Source organism: Galeopterus variegatus, unplaced genomic scaffold (assembly GCF_000696425.1).
Source record: "Galeopterus variegatus unplaced genomic scaffold, G_variegatus-3.0.2 Scaffold2336, whole genome shotgun sequence".
NCBI lineage: Eukaryota > Metazoa > Chordata > Mammalia > Dermoptera > Cynocephalidae > Galeopterus > Galeopterus variegatus.
The window spans coordinates 167,944-182,364 of NW_007728447.1; the positions used below are offsets into that span (position 1 = coordinate 167,944).

The 14,421-nt window shown below is 36.8% G+C and overlaps 1 protein-coding gene across 2 annotated transcripts in view; it reads left to right on the forward strand.

The window, feature by feature from the left end:
* The window catches only part of NPAT (nuclear protein, ataxia-telangiectasia locus), a 42,554-nt gene extending 28,522 nt beyond the window's left edge, over nucleotides 1–14,032 (forward strand). For both annotated transcript variants that reach the window (XM_008581367.1, XM_008581368.1), the window contains exons 13-18: nucleotides 1,763–3,436; nucleotides 5,148–5,263; nucleotides 5,339–5,447; nucleotides 9,792–9,852; nucleotides 9,956–11,096; nucleotides 12,311–14,032. In XM_008581367.1, coding sequence (XP_008579589.1) covers nucleotides 1,763–3,436; nucleotides 5,148–5,263; nucleotides 5,339–5,447; nucleotides 9,792–9,852; nucleotides 9,956–11,096; nucleotides 12,311–12,388 — 3,179 coding nt within the window. In that variant the 3' untranslated portion in view covers nucleotides 12,389–14,032. The remainder of the gene's footprint in view (nucleotides 1–1,762; nucleotides 3,437–5,147; nucleotides 5,264–5,338; nucleotides 5,448–9,791; nucleotides 9,853–9,955; nucleotides 11,097–12,310) is intronic.
* The last annotated feature ends 389 nt before the right edge of the window (nucleotides 14,033–14,421 follow it).

Sequence of the window (14,421 nt, forward strand, 5' to 3'; positions counted from 1 at the left end):
CTGATGGCTTTCAATTTTCACATCTTTTCCTCCAGAAACTGGCTTTGGCACATTTCAGACTACATTCTTTCTTTGAGTCTTGTGACAACACCCAAGCCCAATCCTCCATTTCTTCTAGCTCAATTATAGTGGGGTATGTCTTTCACCGTATATTATGTCTAAAAGATTGTGCTTCACTGAAGCTCCACCCTGCAAAAAAAGAAATGTGAAGTCCTACTTTGTTAAAAAGCCTTTCCACTTCATTAAGAAACTACTTCCCCTGAATTTATGTAGCCTAGGCGTGATTTTCACTGTTTTCTCCACAAAAAGGATTCAAATGTGCTCTATACCCAATATCATTTTATCAATGTTACATAACAGAATTATACTATAGTTGGCATACATTTTTCTGGGTTTTACCCTATATATTTCATATTGGTTCAAAGTAATGTTTGCTGTGTTAAATTGTGAATGTGGAAAGACACGGTGTATAAGTGCTGTCATTTCTGAAACACCCTTTCCTCTGTCTCCATCTGTCATACTTCCTTTATGTTTCAAAAACTCCTCATACAGTACCTCCTTTATAACGCTTTCTCATGCTCCATAGGCAGAAAGAGGTGACTTTTGTTCCTATGCTATTACAGATTTTTTTTTTTTTCCTTTTTATCTTTTTTACTGACCGGTAATGGGATCACAACCCTCGGTGTCGTGCCCGCACCAGGGACCGGCAACGGGATTGCAACCCTCGGTGTTGCGCCCGCACCGTGCTCAACCAGTGAGCGGGAACCAGTCTCCACATGGGATCTGAACCCTCGGCGGGAGCGCCGCCGCACTCCCAAGGGGCGCACTCTCCAGTGCGCCACTGGGCCGGCCCGCTATTACAGATTTTAATCATGCTTTATTATGACTTTCTGTTCTATATCTGTTTTCCTGACTAGACTAATCTCTCCTAGTTTAGAGACTGGATTATTCATCTTTATGTCCCAGTACCAAGCATATGATTGGTCTTTAGTAAATGTGTGTTGAATGTTAAATAGTATGCAGTGAGAACAAATATTGAACATGAAGGCTGGTTAGCTCACTCAGTTAGAGCATGGTACTGATAACACCAAGGTCAACGGTTCAGATTCCCATGCCAGCCAGCCGCCAAAAAAAAAAAAATGTTGATCATGCAAAATGTACTTGGCTCCATTTTACCTTTACGAATATATTAGATAAAGTAAGGTCAATAGAGATGGTAGAGGTTGAAAAGTCAGTGTTTTAAAACATACTACATCTTTGGAGCTACTGTTTTTACCTGCTGGTAAGTATTAGTTGCTCTTAAACCTCTATGCTTCTTCCTTCGTTGTGTTGTCCATTTTCCAAGAAGCTCGAAAAATAATTTGACACTTGTTTTTAAAAAGTATCAGTGATTAGGGCCGGCCCGTGGCTCACTCGGGAGAGTGCGGTGATGATAACACCAAGGCCCCGGGTTCGGATCCCACATAGGGATGGCCGGTTCGCTCACAGGCTGAGCGTGGTGCTGACAACACCAAGTCAAGGGTTAAGATCCCCTTACCGGTCATCTTTTAAAAAAAAAAAAAAAACAAAGTATCAGTAATTAGAAAAGTACTTGTAAATTGTTTGATGCTTAGAAAATGGGTGATACAGTCTGTCGGACTTCAACTTATTGATATGCCAAAGATTAGGAACTTTCTTGGCAAAATAAGTTTTCCAGTAAAGATGACTACCTCAGAAGCCAAACTTGCTCACCAAATCTTTCCATTATCCTGATATTTTACAGATGGGCAATCTGATCAGCCCCCATTTTGTACATCCTATCAAAGTGAAGATGCATTAAATGCTTTGAAGAATGACAGCAACTGTGATGTGCTTAGACAAGAAGCCCAGGAAAATTTTTCCCAAATAGGCTCTAACATCCAGAAAAAAGCCTTTAAAACAACTGTACTTACTAAACAGAAGTGTAACCTGGACATTACCTTTGAGTCTGTGCCTAATTTGAATGACTTTAACCAAAGAGAAAATTCTGATGCTGAGTGTAATCAGCATTGTGCTGAATTATACACCAATCAGATGTCTACTGAAACTGAAATGGCTATAGAGGTTGAAAAGAATTCACTGTCTCCAAATGTACTGAATGAATCTCAATTACAGCCTGATCAGCCTGATATACCAATAACTGAATTTGTTTCACTTGGTAGTGAAACTAACAATGAAAACTTAATTCTGTCTGGGAAAAGTTCTCAACATTTATCCCTAAATACTCCATTAACTGGAAAGTCATCTAAAAAAAGTCAATTTTGTGAAAATTCTAATGATACAGTAAGACTTAAAACTAATTTGCATGGTTCCAAATCACCAGATGCTAGTGAAATTCACAAGAGTAAAATTGAAATCAATAATGTATTATCATCTGTATCACAACAACTATCAGATTGCCAAGATAATTCTTCACTTCAAAGTAAAATGTTACCTGTGTCTGTTGAAAGTTCAGGTTTTAATGTATCTGGACAACAAGTAGAAATTCATCTTGGAGATTCAGTCCCTTCAATTAAACAACCATCTAATGATTCAACATCTGCTGAGTTAAATCATACAGAAAATGAAACTCAGCCGTCCAAGTCTGAGAAAGTTATTTTGGATTCACAAGATCCTTCATCTTCTGTACAAGAAGATGGAGATACTATTTTTCTCTCTCTAGGTGGAAATGATAACTGTGGGGAAGTTGCATTGATGCCTCTGGAAGGTAATCCTATAGAAAATAATCACTCTCTTCCTTCAGAATCTCTGTGTTCTTCAGTGGGAGATTCTCACCCTGGGTCCCAAAATACTGGTGATAAACCTTCTAGCAACAACTCAACAGAGATAGATGCATCAAATATCGTCTCTCTCAAAATTATCATTAGTGATGATCCATTTGTTTCCTCAGATACTGAACTTAACACTGCTGTTTCTAGTATCAGTGAAGAAAACTTGCCAACTATAATTTTGTCTTCTCCTGTTAAATCACCTCCCAAAAATGCAGAATTAGTTAAATGCCTATCTTCAGAAGAAACTGCAGGTGCTGTTGTATCTGCTGAAGTAGGAGATTCAGCCTCAATGGAACACAGCCTTTTAGCACTCAAACCTGAAGATTCTACCATAAACAACACTCAGAATGAAAATGGCATTGCTTTTACAGCCAGTGTTACACCATGTGTTTCTAAGGATGGAGGATACATACAGTTGATGCCAGCCACAAGCACAACTTTTGGCAATTCAAATAACATTCTGATAGCTACCTGTGTGACTGATCCAACAGCCATGGGAACAACAGTCAGTCAGTCTAATGTAGTGGTGTTGCCTGGAAATTCTGCACCTATAACTGCTCAACCTCCACCACCTCAGTTACAGACGCCACCAAGGTCAAACAGTGTATTTGCTGTCAACCAAGCTGTGTCACCTAACTTTTCACAAGGTAACTTTAAGAACATACTGAAATTAATTTCTGTGGGTGGGGATTTTATTTCTCTTATGTGTGAAGTTATTGACTAGGAGGTAATAAATCATGGATAGATGGTATGAGAACAGACTCTGAATCTTGTGATTATACCTCCTCTTTAAATCTGCTGGTAAACTGTGGACTTCAGAGGTTTAATTTTTTTCTTTCTCTTTTCACAGTTACTTCTCAAGCTATGTGCTAATAATCTACAAGAAGGCAAAAAGAAAGAATAATTCATTGCATGGCTACATACCTACTAAAACCCAATGTTGTGGGAGATTTTTTTTAATAACTGTAGTTTTCAAGGAATTTATCATCTTTTTATAGAGACTTTCAAAAACAACTTGAATTTCTCCCCCATAAAACCCTTTCTAATTTCTGTCTTCTAACCTTCTAGAATTAATCCCTGTCTGTAGAATCTTTTGTTCATAGGGGCTCTCTTGTAGCATTTATTACATGCTGGTTTTTTTTTTTTCCTTTTTGTCTTTTTTTGTGACCGGTAACGGGATCGCAACCCTTGGTGTTGCGCCCACACTGAGACCGGCAATGGGATCGCAACCCTCGGTGTCGCGCCCGCACCACGCTCAACCAGTGAGCGGACCGGTCTCCATATGGGATCCGAACCCTCGGCGGGAGCGCTGCCGCACTCCCAAGCGCCACACTCTACCAAGTGCGCCACCGGGCCGGCCCTTACATGCTGTTTTATATGTATTTAGTGATTGACATGCTTGTCATATTGGTCATTCTTGATTGTACATTCCTCAGAGATAGAGCTTATGGCATATTCATCTACATTCCCTTATGTACGGGTTCTCAAGCTCCTCTCCGTCCCCTTTTACATTGTAGGCATACAATAAAATTTGATTAAATATCAGCAGTTAAGTATTAAACCTCATGGATCTGTTTCAAGTGCTGTTTCAAATGAGATAAGGAAGAGGCCAGAACTGGTAGAGAATGGGGTGACTTGAGCTCAAGCTCAGAGAAATAAGGTAGTATTTGGGGTTAAAGGAAGAAAGTTTTTATAGACAAGGAAAGCAGCACAAGCATAGGTAACTTGAGAGAATGCAGTAGGCGTGCATAAAAGTGAGATCAACCTGACAGGAGTAGTTAGTGTATTAGGCAAAAGCTCATTTACAGGGCAGGGCCAGATTATGATAGCCATGGACTATATTGTTAACTTCTAAGGATGATGTAATTTCCTCCTCTCTCCCCCACCCCATAGTTTTATCTGGTCATGCACTTAATTTTGGATGCTTTTTGACTGATACCATTGAGATATGATAGGTTGAGATTATAAACATAGTCTTGGGCTATAAACATTCAGTCAGGATCCTAATTTTCTGGTATAAGATTCAGACTTGAAACATTAACCATTCATCTTCTAATTAGTTTAACTATTCTTTCTAGAGAAATCAAGATATAATTGTAATATGTTCTCTGTACAGTAGAGTCTTAGACTTGCCCATGATAATTAACTGTGACTAAATGCCATAAGACCACCTTAATATTTAGATCAACTTTTTCTTAATTTGTTACTCTTGCTGTTGTTTCTAAGTCAATTTTTTTCAAGGAGTATATTGTAAGGGAGAGATGTTCATAGAATTTATTTAAAAGTAATAATTACTTTGGTATTTCATACCAAAAGATTTTAGAGGAAATCCTATCTTAATAAGAATTGTTTTTTTAGGATCTGCCATCATAATTGCTTCTCCAGTCCAGCCTGTACTCCAAGGAATGGTGGGAATGATCCCTGTATCTGTAGTTGGACAGAATGGAAATACCTTCTCTGCTCCTCCTCGGCAGGTAAGATTTATGAACTAAAAATGGTGCAGTGAAGCTTTTCTAACATAGTATAATTAATGGCTTCTTCTCTTCTAGGTGCTTCATATGCCTTTGGCAGCACCTGTATGCAATAGAAGTATCCCTCAATTCCCCATCCCTCCAAAATCTCAGAGGGCTCAGGGACTAAGAAACAAGCCTTGTATAGGTACCATTTTTTTTTTAAGTTCATTAATGTCAACTCTACATCTGTGTACTTGTTTGCAGCAACACCTGAATATTTTCCTTTTCAATACCTATACCATTCCTAACGAGTGATTCTCCTATCACTTAAAGTTTTCTAATAACAGATGTCAGAAAGCAGCTAGCTCTGTTATTGGACAGCTTTGATTCTGAGAAAGTTGTTTCCCTTGTTGAATCCTTTAGCTTTTGCCTGCTTTTCCTTGGTCTATGCTTTGGAGCTATTTAAGATAAGCATAATTCCTGTTTTTCCTGACTGCTTTAAAGTGTTTAGTAAGTGCCTTATATATTTGTATAGAGACTTTAAGAACAGTGCTTCTCAAATTTTCATGTGTATATGAACTACCTGGGATCTTGTTAATGCAGATGTTGAATTAATAGGACTGGTACAGGGCCTGGGATTCCTCATTTCTAACAGCTTCCAAGTAATACCAGCCAGTGCTGATGATACTATGCCACACACTCTGAGTAGCAAGGCTTTAAAGTTTGCAAATTACACCTTTCTGTGTTCCCTATTTTAGTCAATAGCCCAACCATCTAACTATTTACCCATGTCAAAAAACTGGAGTCGCTTTTAACACACATTTCTCCTTTCTTAGTCCAAGTATTCATCATTTTTCATCTAAGTTATATCAATCACAACCTATCCTTGTCTCCCTTCTTGTAGTTGTTACTTTTCTAGTTCTTCCTGTATCTGCTGGCTGAGTGACTTTTTTTCCCTCAAAATACAAATCTGAATATGTTGCTTCCCTGCCTAAAATCTTTTAGCAGCTCTCCACTGCCCACAGGATAAAATTGAAATTCCTCAGGGTAACATATGTATGTGCATTTGTCATCTCACCACTAACAACCTCTCCACTCTCATCTCTTACCACTTCTCAGCTTGGACCCTTTTTACCAACCATACTTGACGCTCATCCTATACTTGCTGGTCTTGTCCCATACCTTTACCTGTGCTATCTCCTCCACCTAGAAGTCCCTCTTCTCACCCCACTCTATGTTCTTTATCTTATCCTTTTAATGACCATTGGGAATCCATCACTTGCATAAACCTATTTTATTTATTTATCCCCTATCAATGGACTTTTCTTTCCAGGATTTTTATCTTGACGATCAATGATATGAACATCTTTGCCTTGTGTGGACTCATATGAGAGTTTCTTTGGGGCATATACCCAGGAGTAGAATTCTTGGTCACAGAGAAGAGAGTTTACATACTTCCACCATTATTTTTCCTACTTCCCCCACAACATTGCCAATGCCTGATACCATGTGGTAACTTAATTTTTGCCACAATGATGGATGATGTTAAGTACTGGTATGTTGTATCGTTCTTTTACATTATTCTGATTACTAATAAGGTTCAGAATTGTCTCTCATAACTATAAATGATAGGTATTTCCACTTTTGTGAATTGCTTATTCACATCCTATTCTTGCTTCTCTATTAGATTTCCTGTCTGTTGAGGTGTTATTCTATTATTGGTACATATCCCAAATATCTTCTCAGTCTGACTCTATTTTTATCCCATTACAAAATCAATACCAAAAAAAAATTGGTAAAGTTCACCGTCCATTTATAATAAAAGTTCTTAAAGGCTATCCTTAGTAAACATTATGGATTCCCTTTGAAGTTGAGAATAAAACAAGGATGGTCATTCTCACCCTTTCGATAGTAAGCCAACACTTCCAATACTAATAAATTATTTGTTAAATAATCCATCTTTTCCCCACTGACATCTGATTCTACCTCCACCACATACAAGTTCCCATACAGGGCTGGCCAGTTAGCTCAGTTGTTTAGTGCACAGTCTTATAACACCAAGGTCATGGGTTCAGACCCCCATACTGGCCAGCTGCCAAAAAAAAAAAAAAAAAGTTACCATAGATAAGTGGTCCATGACAATACAATAAGAAAATGGGTGTAAATATTTGTAGAGAGCGAATAAAACTATTATGGCAGATGACATGCTCTATATACAGAAAGTGCCAGAGAATCAATAAAGAAATTACTGGAACTAATAAGAATTCAACAAAGTTACCAGTATGATTAATTTATCCAAATTGTTTTTTATGCCAGCAATAAGCAATTATTAAATGTAATAGAAAATAAGATACCATTTATAATAATCACCAAAACAATAAAGAACCTAACCAAAAATGTTACAAATGGAGAAAACTTAAAATCTCTCATAAAGGATCTATAAGAAGATTTAAATAGAGAACTATGTTCATAGATTTGAAGATTTAACAGTGTAAGGATTTCAGTTCTTATCAGTCGAATCTTTACGTCAGCCAACCTTTTCTATAGCCACACCTTGAATTTTTTTACCTTCTTATTAGACTTACAAAATTATTTTATTTTATTTTATTTTTTGGTGGCTAGCCGGTATTTACTTATTTTTTTGGGCAGCTGACCAGTACAGGGATCTGAACCCATGACCTTGGCATTACCAGCACCATGCTCTCACAAGTAAGCTAAGTGGCCAGCCCATAGACTTACAAGATTTTTTAAAGCCAATAACTTCTCTCTAAATACATTTATTTTCATGTACCCATTGAATTCCTCTTCAACCAGTAATAGCTCCTATTACTTGAATTCTAACCTTTTGCCTGAACTTTCATCTTTTTTCTGGATTAATTTCCTCCCCTGTACAGCCTAGACCCCATAATATATCACATCCACCACTTTTGCCAGTACTCTTAATAAAATGTATATCCACATTCTTTTACATACTCACAGGCTAGTCTACAGCCCTTGATCTGTCCAACCAACCATCTCTGCTTTTACATGTGGGGTACTCAGCATTGCTTTAGAAGTGCTGCCATTCCATACCACTTAAAGATTTATTTCTCATCCACCTGCCACTTGGCAGTCATTCTAAATGTCTGTCTGCCTGCTTTCTCTCCCATTCCCCCTTCAAATTATTTCAGACATGCACAGCTTTTCTCACGTCTGTCTAATCCTCACCTCATCAGTCTTAGCCAATGATTTTATTTTCCAGCTTATCAGTATTAAACTTATTTTTTGATCACTCCCATTCAATATGTACCTTTCCTGCTTCGAAAATCATCCTTCCCTTTTCTTTTTTTCCTTAAAAGAATAACTTGTTCTTTCTAAGGTTAATGCAGTCTACTTGTGCTCTAGATTTTATCTTCTGTATCTTTCATCTTTCCTTTTTTGGCTCCTTCCCTCTATGACTGTAAACTTACTTATGTTTGTCCCACCTGCCAATCCTTTATTCCCAACCCCTCTTAATCTCCCATTCCTTCATCCACATTATTGTCTTTTCTCGTGTTTCTACTAAAATTGTCTATACTAAGATCACCAGCTGCGTCTTAATATTGCCATATGTATTGGAGTTTTTATATTTTTGCCTTACTTTACTCCTCTATAACTGTAGATAGTATTGGTAGCTTCTGGAACTATCACTAAAGTATTATGCTTCTCCCTTGCTAATTTCATGTAACTCAAGACCTTCAAACTCAACATATCTAAGTCTCACCTCTCTTCCTCAAAGAATTCTGCCTCCTTTTTTCCTCCTTGATTAACATCATCATTGATTTTCCTTTACCCTTCATATCCATGTGAATGCTCGTTATTGTCTCTAAGACCCTCATCATCCCTTACCTGAAGTATTTGTAGCCTTTTAACTAGAACTCATGCTTCTAGTTTTCTCTCCTCTCTATTCCATCTTCCACAGTATTACCAGATTAATTTTCCTAAAACATAAATCTATTTATGCATCTTCCCTATTTAAAACTCTTAAGGATTGTCTCTGAAACCTTTTGCATAATATATAAGGTCCTTCAGAGTCTCATCTTTGCTCCCCTTCCTAGCTCTCATATCTTGCTGCTCTCACATAAATGCTGAAGCCTATGGAAATTAAAATATGAACAAACTAAGAACAAACTATTAAAACTCCAGAGCATGTGTTCTGAGTGACACAGGCTTGCAAACATAACAGTTACATGGGCAAAACTTTAAAATAAGTATCATATGTAGCTTTTTTTAAGTAACTGTCTGGATCTATGTAGTACATTGTTATATTGAGCATTGTAATTTGTAGATCCAAAGACTGGATTTGTAACACTTGCCTGAAGTTGAAGCAAGTCATTTGCTCCATATCAAGATGTCCTCTATAGAATGGATAAGTGGTAGTCTTGTATATATTACAAAGTCAGTATGTGAAAGTGTTTTATTTGTACATTAGCTATCATTTAAAATTTTTTCTCATGGTGTATGATACTGTCATCTGTTCCATTCTCTCAGGAATGTTTTTCTTTTCTAATGAATTCATTTTTAATTCCAGGAAAACAAGTAAATAATTTGGTGGATTCATCAAGTCATTCAGTTGGATGTCATGCACATAGGTGAGAGCATAAAGTAGTTTCTAACATACATTATTTGAATGCTCAGATTAAAAACAAAGGATTTCTTTGTTACTAAAAGTAATTTTTTTTTTTTTTTTTTAAGAACCGAAGTTTCTGACAAGAATATGGCTACAGATCTTGGGAAAAAATTGGAAGAAATCACAGTTCCCTTCTCTGTAGAAAGTATAGTTCCAGCTAACAAACAATTTGAAAGCCACAGACGGGTGCTCTGTTTTGATAGCATTCCTTCTCATGTGGCAAATACACAGGGGCCAAACCATAAGATGGTGTCCCAAAACAAAGAAAGGAATGAAATTTCCTTTCCTAATCTTGACTCACCCATTGTGTCCTCCACCTTAAAACCCCCTTCTAATAATGCTGTCAAAAAAGACAGAGAGAAACCTCCTATGCCTAAGATTTTATCTAAATCAGAAACTGCCATTAGCCGACATACCACCGTAAGAGAAACTCAGTCAGAAAAGAAAGTTCCGCCAACAGAAATTGTACTTGAATCCTTCCATAAAGCAACAGCTAATAAGGAGAATGAATTATGCAGTGATGTGGAAAGGCAGAAAAATCCAGAAACTTCAAAACCGTCTGTTGGACAACAAAATGGAGGTTTACGGAATGAGAAAACTATAGCTTCACTGCAAGAACTGACCAAAAAACAAGGCAGATCTTCAAATAGTAAGAATGTCATTTCAGTAGGCACAGCTGTGAAGGATCTAAAACAAGAACAAACGAAGTCTGCAAGTTCTGTGATTACCACAGAAATGTTACAGGATGTTCAGTGGCATAGCCCAGTAAATAGGCTTGCTGACAGTAGTGATTTACCTGGACCCCGGACACCTGGCCCAGGAACAGGGGAAAAACATAAAGAAGAACCTACGGATGGTATCAAGGCCCCCTCTAGTAGGCGTTTTGGTGAAGACAGTACCACACCCAAAGTAATGGTCCCTCCTGTCACCCCAGACTTGCCTGCCTGCAGCCCAGCCAGTGAAACAGGCAGTGAAAACAGTGTAAACATGGCTGCCCATACATTAATGATTCTGTCCAGAGCAGCCATCTCTAGGACTACTTCAGCAACTCCTCTAAAAGATAATACACAACAGTTTAGAGCATCTTCAAGGAGCACCACAAAGAAGCGGAAAATTGAGGAATTAGATGAGCGTGAGCGAAACTCCCGTACTTCTAGTAAAAATCTTGCAAATTCATCAATACCAATGAAAAAGAAGAAAATTAAGGCAAGTTTGAAAGTTTTGATTTAAAACTACACCTTTCCCTTCTTTCAATACCCATATTAGAGAATTCAGCATTTTTTGCCACAGCTACCTGACTGAATGTTATGATCAAGACAGTTTTGAGTTTTTATTGACAAAATAGATTCAATAGCAGTGTTTCTCAGTGTGGTACTCAGAAGTTGTCTAGGGGAAACAGCATTTTCAAAACAATTGCTAAGGCATTTATTTATAAACATCTTCCTTGGGAAAAGTGGGTTTTTGTTTGTCATGGTAGGACCCAAGTTTTTTCATGAGAATGACAAGGCATGAAATAAGATTGGGAAACCACTACTGTGTGGAATTACCAAGTAAAAAAACTACTTTGCTCCTTTTAGATCTTGGGTTTTTTTATCACATCTTATCATCTCTTCTGTAGGTTCTTTGGAATGTTAACATGTTGGAGCCGTGGAAAAATTAAATTTACCAACCTTTTTTTTAACCATGGTTGTCTGTAGGAAAGCAATACAAGGGTAGCATTGATGAATGAAACCCATTTATTTTAAATTCAGTCAGCTATTTAGTAAGTGGATTGAATAGAAAGTGTTTAAAATGTCATAGAGGAAGTATGATATCAGGGAAAGAATCTTGGCTTTGCTGCCCTAAAAGCCTGGGTTTGAATCCTGCATTTGCTGCTTATTGGCTCCATGACCATGGTTAAGACTATAGCCTTCCTGAGTCTCAGCCTCATCATTTGACATGATGTTACCACCATACATATTACCTGGTGTTTGTGAGAACTAAATGTAGTATATACAAAGTACCTGGTGTATATAGTAAGTGTTTGGAACTTGATAAATGCCTGTTACTCTTAATATCTCTGTTAGTAAAGCTTTCTAAGGTTTATGGTTTGGCAATAATGACCACCTTATAGAAAGCATGTTCTGTCTTGTCTCTGGATACACTCTGGATTTGTATAATGTATTTTTCCCCTAAACTAACATTGAAGTACCATTGAAATATATTTAATTAACCTTGGGTTTTAAAAACTTGCTCTACTTCTCTAAAGTAGAACTAAAATTCTAACAGACTAAAAAGTTTTGGCAATTTTAGTTGTATATGGAAGAACCCGATATAATGTTCTAGGTGACTTATTAAGAAAGCTTTTTGGCCTTGTTTGAGTTTGTTTTTTCTTTCTTCTTCTTCTTCTTCTTCTTCTTTTTTTTTTTTTTTTTTGACAGAAAAAGAAGCTACCCAGTTCATTTCCAGCTGGAATGGATGTGGACAAATTTTTGTTATCATTGCATTATGATGAGTAAACATTCTGAAAATATAAGAACAGTAGCTGTTTAAAACTTGTATCCCTTAAACTATGAGTGTAGGGAATGGGATATTAACAGAATCTGAAAGCATGACCTGCACTTTCATTGTACTGAAATTTCACTTTATAGCTAAATCATGCTGTTTCTGAAGCAGCTTCCTAGTTTGTAAATAGGCTTACTTTGGTATGTTTTTATCTTGGAAAACACATTTGCAGAAGTGTTAAGTAAAGCCAGTCTGCAAAACTGTATAGCTTTGACAATTGCATATTGTAAATATTGTGTAAATCTTGTTGAAATAGAGGTTGATGTTCTTACACTGTGTTTTTTGACTTCTTACCCTAATTTTGAGGCTTATTCATCTGGAATCATTTTTCACTTCTTTTGGAGGAAAATGATGCTTATAAATTGCCTTTAGTAATTGTTCAACATGACATTTAAATATGTAGCCACTAAGTACTACAAAATGATAACCACCTCAACTGCTAGTAAAGTATCTAAACAGAAATTCAGTTTGATGGGTTTTTTCCGGAATGAATACTTTACCACCCCTTCTTACAATTGCAGTAAAGATTATATTCCTGGAATTGTACACTTTAACTATTTCTTCTAATAGTTCTGTTCTCTGTTTTAAAGAGAGAATTTTATAAGCCACTTATTGCGTATTCTGATCTTTTGTTTATGGTCTTTTACAGAACTTTAAGTGGTTAGACTATTGAGCCATAAAAAGTTTGGTTATGTAGTTAGTAGTTGAGGTTTCTCGGTATGTACATACTTTTCCCCTAAATACTGGGGATTTAAAGAATTGCACTAACTCATAGAACTCTTTACATAGTAGTGACCAATGCACATTTAATATAAATTTTGTATTCTATGTTAAAGCTTGTGTGGAGGATTATCTCCTGGTGTCCTTTTAGAAAGTCATGTTCATCATAAGATGTAAAAAGAGAAATCATAGTTTTATATTTTAATTTAGTTTCTCCTAAAATAGGGTGTGTTAAATAACTATATCTATATTTAGATAAAGTGCATTGTCTGTGTATTCCTTAAAGTGTTATAAAGAGTTACTCTCAAAAGGTCCTGGGGCTGGCCAGTTGGCTCACTCAGTAGAGCGTGGTGCATATAATACCAAGGTCAAAGGTTCAGTTCCCCGTTATCAGCTGGCTGCCCCAAAAAAGGTCCTTAAGGAGAGTGAGAGAGGTGCCTTCTCTGTATTCGACTCTAACACATCAGTCAAGTCTAAGAATTGGTTTAAACTTTTACATGAGAACAGAAACTATAATTAGTACCTGACCAATTGTGCCTAGACATTAAGTATGTTCTCTTAAGTGCTTTCTGTTTGAGTATCAGTATATTAGGGGTTTTTCTACAGGTATATATTTTTTTAAAGAGTCACTTTCCTCAACCATTTTTTTGTACTGGATCTTTAAAAATATAAATACATCCTACTCAAACACAGCATTTCTCAATGTAGAAATCACGTCTTAATTACTGAACCTTACTGCGGAAATTTGTGTTGTAAGAAATTTTTATGACGTGGCAATGGTCTATTCCTAAGGAACTAAATATCATACAGCTAATGTTTATTTAACTTGATACTGTACTACAGTTAGGTTTGAATAAATATTTTCATTAACATCAAAAGTTTGAATTACTTTATATTGGCAGTCTTGTTTAGAAACTTTGATTAAATTTCTTTGCAAGTCAACAAATTGCTGCTTACTCTTTTTCAGGAGTTTCTATAATGCTGAAGATTGCAGATTTTTTCTTCATTCAATTAATATTTAATTATATGGGCTAAGTATTGAGAATTCATAAACTAAATAAGTTCACTTTCTGGGCCGAGCCTGTGGCACACTCGGGAGAGTGCGGCACTGGGAGCGCAGCGGCGCTCCCACCACGGGTTCGGATCCTATATAGGGATGACCAGTGCGCTCACTGGCTGAGCATGGTGCGGCCAGTCTCAAAAAATAAAAGGACAAAAAAATAAATAAATAAGTTCACTTTCTTCATGATTCTTAGTTAACCTGGCC